The sequence below is a fragment of the Patiria miniata genome, unplaced genomic scaffold, assembly GCF_015706575.1.
Source record: "Patiria miniata isolate m_02_andy unplaced genomic scaffold, ASM1570657v1 HiC_scaffold_20, whole genome shotgun sequence".
Taxonomy (NCBI): Eukaryota; Metazoa; Echinodermata; class Asteroidea; order Valvatida; family Asterinidae; genus Patiria; species Patiria miniata.
In genome coordinates this window covers 19,102,329-19,116,434 of record NW_024037059.1, presented here as the reverse complement: position 1 = coordinate 19,116,434, position 14,106 = coordinate 19,102,329, and the positions used below count along the sequence as shown (strand labels likewise).

Below are 14,106 nucleotides of genomic sequence, written 5' to 3'. Positions count from 1 at the left end.
ATTAAAAAAAATTGCGTATACATGTATTATAAAAATGCGATAACCAAAACAAATGCTCATTCACACATTCATTGCTGTAGAGTTTTCTGGATAGAGTGCGATGTCATTTTTGTTTTCAGGTATATATAGTTGAATCGTGTTACAATTAGCTGCCAACTTCAGTATTGTTTTTAAAATGTAGGTATTCTAGATGGTTTCACAACGGTTTTTGTGTAAAATATAATTGGTATTCATAGGTGCAATGATTTTTCACTGGATTTAAGGACCAATATTTGGCAGCTACGAGATACTCTCTATAAATCTCGGTTTTACATGCAGCTTGTTTGCACTAAAGAAAGATTTTTTGTCCAAAAGAACTCTTTACCCATGTGAAATAAATTAACAAGCTTAGTCTTAAAACCAGCCGTATACATTCTCAATGTGTGATCTACATTTTATTCAATTGGATCAAGATACAAGGGAAATTATTATGATGCGATGTAAGCTGGGTCTGTGCAAATTTGGGTTGTAAAGATGACAAGCTAGTGAGAGACACAAAGGACGCAAACAAAAACGACGACGAACACATTGGCTTAAAATCTTTCAATAGATTTTTGTTGGTTTATTTCATCCCAGTTCCACAATAATATATAAGCCAGATATCCTCGTCCAAAATATCCTTTCTTGGGGATTGTGACAGAACCTGAGATCTTGCTATCTGGCCAATATACCAAGGGGCTCAAACAGGAAAATAATATTTTGCACTTTTCCAGGTTTATAATCTATGTTGCGAATGGTTACGATTCATGGTTGTTATTCGAGTTCAAAAGGGCTCTCCGTATTATAACGACTTTAGCCAAGTTTTTGTTTTTGGCGCTGTTAAGTGATAGATGCAGCTGTTGATGTTTTAAACGCTTTCCACCACTGGTGGTTCGTAGCCGTCCGGTCTCTCTACTGTGGCACCGTCTGCTCCGGGTTTGGGTGCAGCAGGGGCAGCGGCATTCTTGCCCTCACCGTGGAGTTCCATCAGTCTGCTGACTATATTGAAGAGATCAAAAATGGACAAATCGTTAGAAAGTACCACCAAAAAAATAAATAAAACCGAGCTCCAGCATAAATGTTTCATCGTAACATCTTCAGCCAACTACACACCCCCACCACCCCTTTCCCCCCAAGAGCTAGAAACAGCTTGTTCTTTGACAAAACGTGTAACCGCGAAGTATAAAGAGACAATGAAAGCAAAGACTGCACAAAAGCATTCTGGATTTTCATGGCAAAAACATCACACAAATGTCAACATAACAATATGCAAAATCACAAAAAATGCTTTATGCTTCCATAAAAACATCCTTGTTATGATCACTGATTTTATGTAACATGGCAGTGATATTTTATTTTTATTATTTATCATTTAATTATCACTGTTCTTCGTAAAAACCCATACTAAAAGATCTTGAGGACTTACTGTCAAACTTGGGTTTCTTGAGCACCTTGACCTTACGGACGTGGACCTCATGCAGGGGGTAGATGCCCTGGCAGTACTTCTCAATCTCCTTGCTGATGCTGTCTGGGATCCTAAGCATTTAGCAAAACAAAACAATGCAAGTTTGAGTGGAAAAACCTCTCCATTATTTCTTCTGGTAAACTGAAAAAAAAACTTGGAGAATGCCCTTATCTAGACTGCAAATGAAATATTGCCTCAATTCTTTACTTATTTATACATGTAGTTATTTTCTAAATTCCACCAACAACAATAATAACAACAACATCCAAATGTCCAGAAGGCCATATGACCGCGGCGACTAAACGGCTGAAAGCTGTCCTTTCCTGCGCAAGTTCCAAGGCTTGTGTATACATTGTGGGGTTGAAGAGTTACAAAAGTTCACAGCATTGACTACAACAGACACCCAACACTGAGAAATTTACAATAACAATTGGACATTTGCTTCACAATTTCATTTTCTGTTGTCTCAAAATGTAAATGATTAAGCTCAGATTGGATCAGGACCAATCTTTTTATAACCTCAAATGCAATTTTTTTTACTTGTTCAAATTTTGCCTATTGGAAATGAATTTGTGCCACAATTTTTTATAAATTTCATCCCTTCCATAATTTTTGAATGACTCCGGCTGTCTTTGAAAGTGATATGCAATTCGGGCGATTCACAATGCAGTGCGCCACCAAGAGTTTGCCACGGAGAGTTAATTTTTCCCAGTGCATTGTGGGAGATGGTCGACAAATTTGCAGCACGGGACATTTAGAATTGTTAGTTTTTCCGGCCAGAAAGTTGGTAAAAGTATGATTCGAATATATGTTTGCCCTCTTATTTTATTTTTATCAATAGGAAGTTTTTTGTAAGGTGGCAGAACGCTATGCCCAAATCTATAACAAATTAGCTCAACTTTTCTACTGACACTCATTCAAATGGGCCATGTAATGTCGACCGTAAACTCGAAAATTAACTCTACATGGCAAACTTTTGGTGGCGTACTGCATTGTGAATCGCCTGATTGGGATTTGGGATGCCATTACACAAGGTCATTCGAACCCCGGAGCAAATTTCGAAAATTGCTCAAACTTTGCATGACATGTTACCAGTATGTTGTTTGTGACTATTTCCCAACTTATGTTTGCTGAGCACACATCTGATATATAGCATCTTCTAATAAGCGGCTCCGTAAAATTTTCTCAAGTCTTTGTGACACTTACAACTTGTTGACGACATCCTTGAGGTCACTGGTGCCGCATTCCCTCTGCATGATCTCCACCATCTTCCTGCGGATGGCTCGCACCTGGGTGGACTGGGCGTAGGCGGTCTTCTTGATCTGGTGCTGGCGACGCTTGGTGAAGCCCACGCAGAACAGGCGCAGGAGGTAGCCGTCCGTGGTACGCACGTCAATGTTGGCATTGATCATGGTCTGTAGCAGGGGTAAATGGACAACAGGTTTTAAGGCCAGTTCATACTTCAAGCGAAAGCGAATGCGAAACGATTCTGAGGTAATGAAACATTCCCTGTGAAATTTTACCGAATTAAAATGTGCTAAACTTGTATGAATTGCGAATAATTCTGGCATTTCCGGACCTAAAACTTGCATCGGCTTTCGCGCCGAGAAACTCGCCTTTATTGTGCACAAAATTATACTGTGATGTGGTACACTTTATATAATTAGGGTGTTCCAATAAAATATGAGGTTGTTGGCTGTTCCATGTATTTTGGATATATTTACTACATTGTCAAATTGTTTAACCCTAACTCCTGGGGCTCTTTTACTAGAAAGTATCCTGAATCCGCCAAAATCCACCAATTTTGTCATGCAAAAAATGCTGGTATCCTGAATCCATCAGAATCCCCCAGTGTAGATTCTGGAGGTATCCTGAATCCGCCAGAATCCACCAGCAAAAGTCTTGATGGGTTCTGGCGGATTCAGGATACCATGGTGGCATAAAAAAAAATACAGCATGTTTTTCCATAGACTCTTCAAAATCCATCACCTAACTTTCTGGTGGATTTTGACGGATTCAGGATACCATGCTCGCATGAAAATTGTGATGTGTGTTGTTGCATAGGATCCATCAAAATACACCAATGCATGGCGACCCCAGCATGGATAAGTACCGAAGTGAATACGTCTCGCGCACAAAATTTGTGTGAAAGACATTAGCGCATGTTTCAGCCCGTAAACCATAGATATAGAATGAAAAGACTAGATCGGCAGCGCGTCCACACGCGCCCAGTCACTGTGCGATAAATCTCCACCATTTTGGTTGTCTCTCATAGACGCGCAACAAATTAACGTAAAGTAATGGAGCTAAATGTATCTTTTCTCCAGCACGTGACCTAGCTCAACACGCGCGAAGCAAGAAATGCGCACCGAGTATTTACGCGATGCGCACACATAATTATTAGCGATGCACATGGTGTTCTTTGCGCGTAAACGGCGTTGCGTTCGTCACGTTTCGCGCATTATTTGTATCTTTCCTCCAGCACGAGACCCTCCATGCAAGTCCACCCAGTACATGTGTGTACATGTTTGTACAGTATGTGACAGACTTGTCAGGGCTAGTGCTGAGCAGTATTTACTTGACCACAAACATTGCAAAAGAGTTAAACTGTTGAGATCCTGAATCCATCAAAGTCCCCCAATAGCTCAAAATGGAGGCATCCTGAATCCATCAAAATCCGCCAGCTCCGCTAGGCTTGGAATCCTGAGTCCATCAAAATCCCCCAGTTTGTTCAATATGGAGGTATCCTGAATCCGCCGAAATCCCCCGAAACAGGGGGGTGGATTTTGATGGATTTAGGTACGTTAGGGTTAAAGGTCCATATACACTCACAGCAAAACAATTCATAACATAATACTGACACAAGACGGCAAAGTAATATTATTAGAGTAGTAATGTTAGCAGTCACATGCATTTTAAAATATTCACTACGGCTTCAAATTGTTTAAATGTGCATATACACATTCACAGCAAAATATTTGGCAAGCTGAGAAACAGCAAGTATTTTGAGCCTTCGTGTACCTGGGCACAATTATCAAATGCCAAAATAAAATAGCTTCCAGAAGGTGAAACTATAATATGGTTGGAAATCAGATAATGTCTGACCGTTTACTACATTTGCCTTGACAAATTTTTTTTATTCAAAGCTTATACTGTAAGTGCATTCTAAGTTAGTTCAGAAATTTGACACTCTACATGTGGCATATCAAAAGTGGTTTTGCTCATTCATTTTTCCAAGCAGTTTTCATGGCTAAACTTTTCCTTTGGGACTCTAGGGCAGAAACCATTTTGTGAGTGCTACCTACCTGCCACTTCTTGACCATGGAGCAGTACTTATCCCTGGTCAGGTTCATGCCGTGGAAGTTGGTCAGGCAGTTCTTGCCCTGCACCTCCTCCACCATCAGACGGAACTTGCGGAACGCAACCTCGTCGTTCTGGAGATCGGCCAGGGAGACCTCGAAGACACGCCCCTTCAGAGCATCAGAGGCGATCTCTGAAATAAGATTTATGAAGATGAGGTCATTATGAAGCAGTGGTTACAAATAGGGCTACAATGAATAGGGAACAGTTCTTTTTTTAACCATCAAGAAACGTATGTGAGTTATCACAAGTCCTTCATTATTCATCCAGTCTTAAGTCAAATGACAAGCTATTCAAATGAACTGTGTAAAAGAAGTTCCTTTGTAAATGGTCATCCCCTGATATTTGTGACCTGAAATATGATTTTAGTTACGACTGAATTGTGATTGACAGCTAGGAATGATTCTGTCTAAACTAACTGACGTCAGGCAATTACACAAACTATTTATGGCAGTTTGTGGCTTAACCCTAACCCTTTTGGCTAGGAATCATCCTCAATCCTGCAAAATCCTCCAATTGCCACCATGTAAACAAGGATTCAGCCTCAATCCTCGCAAATCATGTTATTTCTTAAATTTGGTCAGTGGAGGGGTGACCATTGTCCCAATCCGTCTAAATCCTCCAACAATCACTGTTAATAGGTTGAGGGAGTGCCAATGACATTCAGAATTACTGCGAATCATATCAAGCACAATGCAGAGCTCAATTATGCTTGGCTGAACATAAACAATGCACGGTACAGTCTACAAACTTGACACAATGCATCCTCCACAATAAATCAACACTCAAAAACCACCTGGATTATTTTGGAGGACTGAGGAGGGTTAGGGTTGAACACTTTTCCAAGCATCATTTTTGATGCAGCTGAATTAAGTACATATGGCTACTGGTAAAATGTCACTCATCAAATCGTATGGATCTCTTAGGAAACATGAGGTATTAACTGGTAACTGGTTGGAAAAAAATGTTGCAACCTGATGCCACTTTTTTCTTCACATATCATCTAAATGCTGGTCAGTCATTGCAAAAATGATAAGACATGAATCTGGGACTGAGAAACATTTCCAATTTTGTTAGGAAATACTTAGAAAATGTTCTTGACTCTCCATAGACTTTGTACCCAACCTCTGAAGTGGCGTCAGGTTGCAATATTTTTTCCAACTGGTTTTTCAATACATTACTCACTTGTTCCCTGTGTCCTGGTGCAGAGTGTCTTGCCGATGTTCCGGACGTTGAACATGGCAGGTGCCTTCACGTCGTACCATTCCTTCTTGGTGAAAGGGTCCACGCTACGGGGAAAACAAATTTGTACGACTGGTAACACTAACATTATTAACTTTGTAAAGCATAATACACTGATTGTGTGTACTAATATGCAATAAAACAAGAAAACAATTCTACAATGTTGGAAAATTTCATTTATGTTTGACAATTCTTTTAATTTTTGTAAGGAAGGTTATCCCCTGCCACATTCCATGCATTCTTTACCCTGGGATATTCGACAATGTTCACTTTCAATCGGAATCCAGATGGTAAGAAAACCTTGTCTGTGTGGCTGATTTTGATATATTTTAACCCTAGGCCTAAGTTAGTGCAGTAGGCCTAGGCCTAGTTAGACTCTGCAATCTTTAAGTTAAGATCATGTTCAACTGTTGAATGTTGAAAACAGTGATTCAACTTTCATTGACTCAGCCTTATGGATCTGTTGGGTGTGATCCGTTGATCTGCGCGATCGGTCATGTCGATCACCTTTTCTTTTTACGAAGTGGCTATCGTTACGGCAGCCGGTTTAGCGCCCTCTACGATAATTGTTTGATACGCACGCAAGTATATAATTATTTGTTTCCCCACGTTTTAGCGAGCAGTGCGACAACTCAGTCGATAGAGGGTAGGATTTTGCACCGCGAGGTTGCGGGTTCGCATCTCAGTTTTGCACTCAAATTTTTTTCCTTTTCTAACCTGAGGTTTTAGAGGATTTTTTTTTAAAGGGAAATAAAGTCCGAATTTCATAACGTTCAAATTCACTTTTTTCCTTCTAATTTTATATTTTCTTCTCATGTTTTTATAAAAGTTGCAGTCTACCGTAACGATAGAAAATGGGAAATGCGTTACGGCTGCCGTAACAATAGCCACTGCGTTCTTTTTAATTCAACGATTGAGATTTCCTACAAGATTGATCGATCGCGCAAGTGCATTTCATTTTCTCTCATGTCTCTGCGATTGCAGCCGCAGATCCACCGATCGCACCCAACTGTCAACAAAATAACATGATAAACCTAGTAAACTGGTTAAACTGAACATTATATTTTCTGAGTGACGAAAAGCGGTAAAACTTAAAAGGAGACCAGTATTATAAAAAGTGCACACTTTCATAAAAAAAAATCATTACAGCCGCTACTGGGTGAAACTGCCGTTCAAATACATGTTTTAACTAGTGCACGGAATAATGTATACGCACCACTGATCAAACCCAGGAATATCATATCAATCATTGCAATTCAATTATTGAAACCTCAAAAATATTAAAATATAATAACAAAAGGACTAAACTTTGTGAATATTTTTTACTTACACCTTCTTCTTGGTACCCTTTTTTCCTCCTTTAGTCAGTCGTTTATTCTTGCCGACTGCCATGTTTGGGCCGTGGGATGAAAGAGAACGATTTATGGGGCGCCCTCTGTTGTCGGGATGTAAACAACAAATTTACCGGCGTTTTTCACCACTCACTGAACATTGCGATCCGGTAAGGTGTTCAACATTCTTTTCGAGGTATTTTCCCCGTTATATCCGAAGTTTTATATATTTGAGTAATCGGTGTAGAAGTTGGGCATTGACAGAGCAATATGACGTGGCTGGATCTGTTCTGTAACGAGTATGCTAGCTGTAATTGCCAGTGATGTTTTGCAGCTGTACCCCAGCCACTTGATCATGGCAGAAAGGGGGCGGAGTTTGTTTGCAATCTCAACTTACCCATTTTTACCTAGCATTTTTGTCCTAGTTGATCATGTTGATGGTCTTACCATAGTCTTACCTACTTATTATATACTTTGTAGTGTGTAGCAGTTCATAATCATGATTAAGGCGTGATGATTCCAATCAACATTTTTTTGTTTGCTGTTGTACAATAACATGCATTTTATTTTGTTTGTTGTGATCATGGTGATAGGTGTTTAAATAGTTTGAGTTTTAGTGTGTAAGTTTGCCTCAAAAACCCGCAAGATTGTACGAGGACATAGCGCATCTGGGCACCATGTAAAGGGTCTGCAATGTGTGTATTAAACCAGCATCCTACTTTTTTTGCCTTTATTTTGTGTCCTGACCAGGCCCATCAAACATGTCCAATCAATAGCAATTAATATAAATGGGTTTTTCAAAAGAAAAGAAAGTATTAGGCTACAATTTACAACACATTGAAAAGATTGCAAATTGATGACTTCTTGTCAACTGCGGTTCATTGTTCCCATCGTTTTAGCAGGTTAAAGCCTTTGCGGACAGTTATAAAATACTTACTGCAAAACACTCAAGCAGCCCATAGTACCTAGTAGTGATCGCTGCACCGCACGCAAATTTCAACTGGCGCGCTTTGTGTGCAACATTTCATTGGCGTGGCACGCAGTAAACTTGATCGGCAAGTTTGGAATATTCAAATATTCGGTCAAACACAGTTTTGAGTAATCGAATACTTTCTTCGAAAATGCCCTAATAATTTGATTGCTTTGATCTGGTTGAATTTATTCGTAGTGACTTGCCGTAGGACGTGTTTTGACAATGAAGAGACATCAGATCCCCGTTGAGCTTCCAGAGTATGACTACCCACCACAGTGGATCCCGCCGGAAGAGGTAGGTGTCTTTGTTGTTCTTGGAAGGAGTCATAAATGCACCAATCTGGAGAAAATAGAGAAATGTCACCAGAGGAAGCATTGATGTTGATGCATGTATACAGTCGAACACCTTTACAACAAGGTCCTTAGGACTTGTTATATAACAGGTACCTTGTATTAACAGTACTGGAAAACAAAGGAAAACAAAGAAAAACACAGACTTGGGACCTAAAATGTTGCTTGTTTAATATAAGCAGGACCTTGTATTAACAGTGTTCTTCTTATATCAGGATTCGACTGTATGTGTAAAACTGAAGAGATCAAGTGTTAAAGTGTGCAAACTGCAATCCTTGTTCAATCACCCATCCTTTGCTTATTGGGGAGTCAGGTTCATTCATTCATTCATTTTTATTTTGCCAATTGATAAAAGCAACACAAAATATAACAACAACAGTAAAAAAAAACAATTAAAAAAAAGTACACTACAAAAATATTAAAAAACATCTTGGAAGGGACACGATGCAGTAGTAGAATACTGTCTGTGCCTTCCATGTCTTTGACCCCGGGTTTCAGTCCCAACCAAATAACAAGTGGATTCGGTCTTCAGCCCCTACTTTATTCAGTTGGTTTCCATGAAATAGTCCGGTGTTTTCCTCTAAACTCTAGGAATGTGAATTTCTTCTTCTTCTCGGATCCTCACTCAAACTTTGTGCAGTTTTGAGGAACTGTTGCTTTTGTTACCAAAAAAAAAAAAATAGAACAGTTAAGTGATGGTAACTTAATTTTAACTAAATTAGTTTGGCATAAAAAGTCCTTGTGAGAAGGCAGTGCTCTCAAAAAAATGGAAGACTAGGATCTCATGAATCTGGAAACTTGACTTTTCAGAGAAAACCAAACATTCCTGATGGGTATCATCAGGATGAAGTGACGAAGTGATCATTCACTTGTTTTATTTTTTTCAACAGAGGATTGGGCATGCTGATTATGATAACAACTTGACACAGTTTCTCCTACGATCGGTTCGCTTCACAAGGAGCAGACATTCAGGACAGGTATGACTTCTATTCAATCACTTACTGATTGTGTCAACAAGGGAAAGTTCAACAAGTGTACCTAAAGGCCCATTGTGGTATACTTTAATAGAAATTGGTATAAATAATAATAATAATAACCGTAATTTATATAGCGCCTTTTCCAAAAGATACAAATCGCGAGGGGAGAATGCAACAAAAGACAGGTAAATGAAGTATATGAACATATGAGACCCATTATGTAGCACCTTTTTGCTAGGTGCTGCATGGTGGCGCATGTTGCAGCCGCTGCCAGAAACACCGTGGCAAACCCCTTCTCTTAGCGACAATTGTTACTGGGTTCTTTGCTGAAGAGCACAAGCACCATGTTCCAAAGGTCAGGGTTCAAATGCATGTACCACGGCACACGAGTCGAACACCGTAACCATTGGACCATAGCGCCCCACGAAGTGCTATAGTTAAATCCGGGCACGTGACCACTGTACACTCAGGAGGCCCCCTTCAATGGAGAAACAATTGTGCATGCTATTGCACAAAGCAACTGCCCTGTGACGGATTAACACAACAATAGCTATCACAGTGCTTACTCCTTTGAAAGGGGCCTTTGTGATAAAATTGATAGTATGCCGAGATTGGGCTATTAAAGCCAACCATATATTTAATATTTTTCATTTCCAAATTTGAGAGTGAAGTGAAATTGTCAGGACAATAATGAACATCACAATGACACTACACTTATTGACGTCATAAAAGTAACTTCAGTTTTGCTTTCATATGAAAGTTTAAACCATCCTCAAGTTCAGATTACATGTGAGAACAACTGTTCAAATAAACCTGATTATAAATAGAATGAAATTTCAGACACTTTGACAAAATGAAACCAGCATAGACCAGCTGTGCATCGCAACAGCTGCAGGCTTCTTTCCAATGAAATTAAAGGGCATAGTTCATAAATTAGAAATGATTAAAAAGATGGTGACTAATTTACAAATAATATGCTAGCTGTTGCAAGCACTTGTAAATACATGTAATCTGTTAGTTTTGGAAAACAACATGTGGGTTTGAAATAAGTGCAGCAGTTAAAACTAGAAAGCACTCGGAGAGCGCGAACCTCCGCCAAGGCTAAACAATTCCCCGCCATATTGTCAGTACACCCAAAAGAAATACTCGCATAAATGGTGAAGAATCCTTAAACAAAAATCCTGGATCCAGACCCAGATCCGGATCACTTCCTAAATCTAATCGATTTGTACTTGCACCAAGGACTACCCCTAAAAATAATGTTCATGCAAATCTGTCCATAACTTTTTGAGTTATCTTCTTAGACAAACCAACCAACAAACTAACCAAATCCGATGAAAATATAACCTCCTTAGCGGAAGTAATAGGTTTCTTTCATGGGTAGCATGATCACTGACACTCACTATTCATTGTCAAAATTAAGGTAGGTATGGAAAACCAGAGGCTAATTTTTTCAGAAATGCAAAAGAAACTCATTTCATCCTGCAATAGTTTATCTTTTGGTATCTTCTTATGTTTTGTCTACTACTCTTATCTTCACTATGTTTGTGGCTTACAGCTTGGTTTCAACATTCGAGGGGGCAAGGAGCATCGGTGTGGTATCTATGTCTCCAGGGTAAGCGTTGTTATTCACTTCAAAGTTCCAACTAAACTAACATGGATCAAACTTTTTTTTTGTAAAGTTATAAATACGATGTTTGTGTATTGTAATCACACCTGCTACTCAACTCAGTAATGTGCAAGTAGCGCCAGAATTACAAGATCAGTGTCATTACAACAAAAATCATTGTAGTATATTTTTTCTTCAAAGGTTTCTCAACAACCTCGTTTCAGACGGAGCTTCATATTTCTAATCTCTCACAGTCAAACAGCTTGATTTTGTAAAACACATATTTCAGATGTTATGTTCTTAAAAGATCTATACAAGTTACAATGATTATTTCCTAGAACTGCAAGGAGCCCTGATTCATTTACTCTCATCTATTTGATTCTGTTCTAGGTCATTCCAGAGTCCAGTGCTTTCAGAGTAGGCATGAAGCGTGGGGATCTGGTCCTGAGTGTCAACAGCATGGACTTCACCAATATCACGCATGATGAGGTAATGACTTGATCTGTTTGGAAGACTAAGGCAGTGTCCGAAATGGGCTTCCAGAGCTACGGCTAGGTCTATTGTCAGTGCGTCTCCACGTATTTTCAATGGGCGCTGACCTAGACCTAGCTCTAGACAGCTGATTTCGGATGCAGCCTAAGATATAGATTTAGGGCTAGCCCCTATAGACCAATCAGGGCACGCTGTCACTTTTATCCTGAAGGCCCCCTTCAATGGCGAAAGCATTGTGCTAGCTATTGTTCAGATAATCTGTCATGGGGCAGTTGCTTCGTATAAGGGTGTGCCACGATGGTTTCTCCATTGCAGGGGCCTTGTGAGTGTACAGTGACCGTATGCCCAGATTTGTCTATATGATCAAGAGCAGTTCCAGTTCTTTACGGACCCCTTTGTGTTATGGCTTTCCATGCACAAACTGGGTGTTCTCCTCAGATTAACCTTGATATGCTTTAAGGCCCAGTTTCGTGGCTTGGCTAATTGTAACCAAATAGAGGCCCAAGGAGAACAAAGTGATAATTTAAAGGTCATTTGCAGCTATCCAAAAACAAACTGACAAAATTATTGTCGAAAAGCATACACAGTTTAAAGATGGTAATGGCAACTCCCTGTGAAATTGTTCTTTCTGGCATGCTGTCATTTTTAAGAAAACAATAAAAGAAAGTCATTTCCACAGATGCATCTAAAGATGCAGTTTTGGAAATTTCTGATAGTAAATCGTTTTTAATTCGGCAAAGCCGTAAATGGGGGTGCGCAAGCGTTGACACGACGCACACGCGCGCACGGTTGCTACATTGCGTTGGTTCAGTCGGTGACATCGCGTAGCTGTAATCGGCCAAATATGAACATGTCCTGGACGTTGATTTCGGGCGCAATTCAAAACATGACTCGGCAACTTATGAATTGAAATCAAGATCCTAGAATATTGTTTTTCGGAATATACAGCATTTACCGAGCTAAAAGTTCAACAGGTTAGTTTTTAAGCACCCGAAACGAAACAAAATACACAATGAAAAAATGATGTAATCTACCGTTAAACACAGTATAGAAAATTAGATTATTGATTTGCTTCCTTCCTCGTTAGTCCTTCAAGTTTTGAACATGAAAGCCACTAAGCTACTCAGTGTTACCTGACAGGTTTAAGTGGTTTCAAATGCTTACATTATGATGTGACAATCTTTTCTGTACATTTGGTTTTGTTTCTGGAAGGCTGTGAAAATACTCAAGTCTGTCAAGGAGATTGACATCAAGCTGAAATACAGTCCGTTTGGTGAGTTTTGACTATTACAACCTTTCCCTTAATTACCACCAATTTTCATCATCATTCCTGTCATTTTGTGACAAAATAGTGACTTTTTCACCTGGAGTCGCCATCTCATGTGACAGTTAGTCTGTAAGGTACAACTAATCTAAAAAAAAAAAAAAAATTTAACCAATATTAGCGCATTGGTCCGTCCTATCTTTTAATGTTCACGCATGTATGTTCATGTTGCCAAATGATTCTTTAAGGAGATTTGAAATTAAAGGCATTTTTTCTTGTGTGTATGTGGGTAGTTTTTGTTGTTTTTGAATATTTCAACCGGCAAAAAGCTATTTGAATATTGGGTTGATGGTCGAACATTCAAATATTCAGTATATTCAGTATATTGACCTGACTTGTGATTGACTTGATGGCATCTTTGTATTACTTAACTGTGTTTGTTTGTTTACTTGTTTGTTTGTTATTTGTTTGTTTGTCTTATACTGTGGTTTTCTTTTTCTACAATCCCAGGCTACAACAAAACCTATGAGAGAGTAGAAAGTCCCCAACATCATCCATACAACGAAAAGTGAATTCCCTCACTGTCCGATCTTGAAATATCCTTCAAAATTAGAAAATTTTAATGGATTTGCAAATCGTGAATATTTCTTTATTTTTTTTGCTAACAGCTGGTAAGTTGGTGAATTTAATTCCTCTTATTTAGCAGTTCCAGCGTTATGAAAGGAAGTGTAATGTCCGTGACAGAACCAATGAACTGTTTTGATATCTAGTTACTGATTCAGAGAAATGATCCCAAACTCCTAGTCTGTAATCTCCTTGACCATCACTAGGTGATGGATGTATAAGATTTGAAAAAAAAATATCAATTTTCAGGTTTATTCACTGAGCTCTTGAAAGCTCTGTCACGGACATTACGTAACACTGGAATTACCCATATGTTTTGATATTGTGTAAGGCCCCCCAAAAAAAGTCTCTGGTTTCTGGTATGGAGCTTGCCCAAAAAGTGGTGCGGCGACGCGGCTTTT

General features: G+C 39.2%; 2 protein-coding genes across 4 annotated transcripts; one reads left to right on the top strand and one right to left on the bottom strand.

The window, feature by feature from the left end:
• Positions 1-572: 572 nt before the first annotated feature.
• On the bottom strand, positions 573-7,554 carry LOC119727748 (40S ribosomal protein S3a-like). Its single transcript, XM_038199791.1, has 6 exons — positions 7,416-7,554; positions 6,029-6,132; positions 4,789-4,976; positions 2,690-2,898; positions 1,445-1,554; positions 573-1,017 (listed from the first exon to the last, which is right to left on the bottom strand). The coding sequence occupies exons 1-6, from the start codon at positions 7,475-7,477 to the stop codon at positions 887-889; spliced, it is 804 nt and encodes a 267-aa protein (XP_038055719.1). The 5' UTR covers positions 7,478-7,554; the 3' UTR covers positions 573-886.
• LOC119727749 (PDZ domain-containing protein 11-like) lies at positions 7,494-13,904 on the top strand. Of its 3 annotated transcripts, none has more exons than XM_038199793.1 (7): positions 7,494-7,586; positions 8,585-8,683; positions 9,630-9,716; positions 11,275-11,331; positions 11,716-11,814; positions 13,030-13,090; positions 13,592-13,904. In XM_038199793.1, exons 2-7 carry the CDS (start codon positions 8,612-8,614, stop codon positions 13,651-13,653), a joined length of 438 nt encoding a protein of 145 aa, XP_038055721.1. In that variant the 5' UTR covers positions 7,494-7,586; positions 8,585-8,611; the 3' UTR covers positions 13,654-13,904. The 3 variants fall into 3 exon arrangements, with proteins under 3 accessions (XP_038055721.1, XP_038055723.1, XP_038055722.1); XM_038199794.1 differs by having other exon boundaries at positions 7,531-7,612; XM_038199795.1 differs by lacking the exon at positions 11,275-11,331.
• Positions 13,905-14,106: the final 202 nt, after the last annotated feature.

Coding starts and splice junctions, on each gene's coding strand:
- LOC119727748 (XM_038199791.1), bottom strand. CDS start 7,477: ATGGCAGTCGGCAAGAATAAACGACTGACTAAAGGAGGAAAAAAGGGT. Junction 2,899..4,788: donor CCATGGTCAAGAAGTGGCAG/GTAGGTAGCACT, acceptor CCCCTGCTACAG/ACCATGATCAATGCCAACAT. Junction 1,555..2,689: donor AAGGATGTCGTCAACAAGTT/GTAAGTGTCACA, acceptor CTAAATGCTTAG/GATCCCAGACAGCATCAGCA.
- LOC119727749 (XM_038199793.1), top strand. CDS start 8,612: ATGAAGAGACATCAGATCCCCGTTGAGCTTCCAGAGTATGACTACCCA. Junction 9,717..11,274: donor GGAGCAGACATTCAGGACAG/GTATGACTTCTA, acceptor TGTGGCTTACAG/CTTGGTTTCAACATTCGAGG. Junction 13,091..13,591: donor GCTGAAATACAGTCCGTTTG/GTGAGTTTTGAC, acceptor CTACAATCCCAG/GCTACAACAAAACCTATGAG.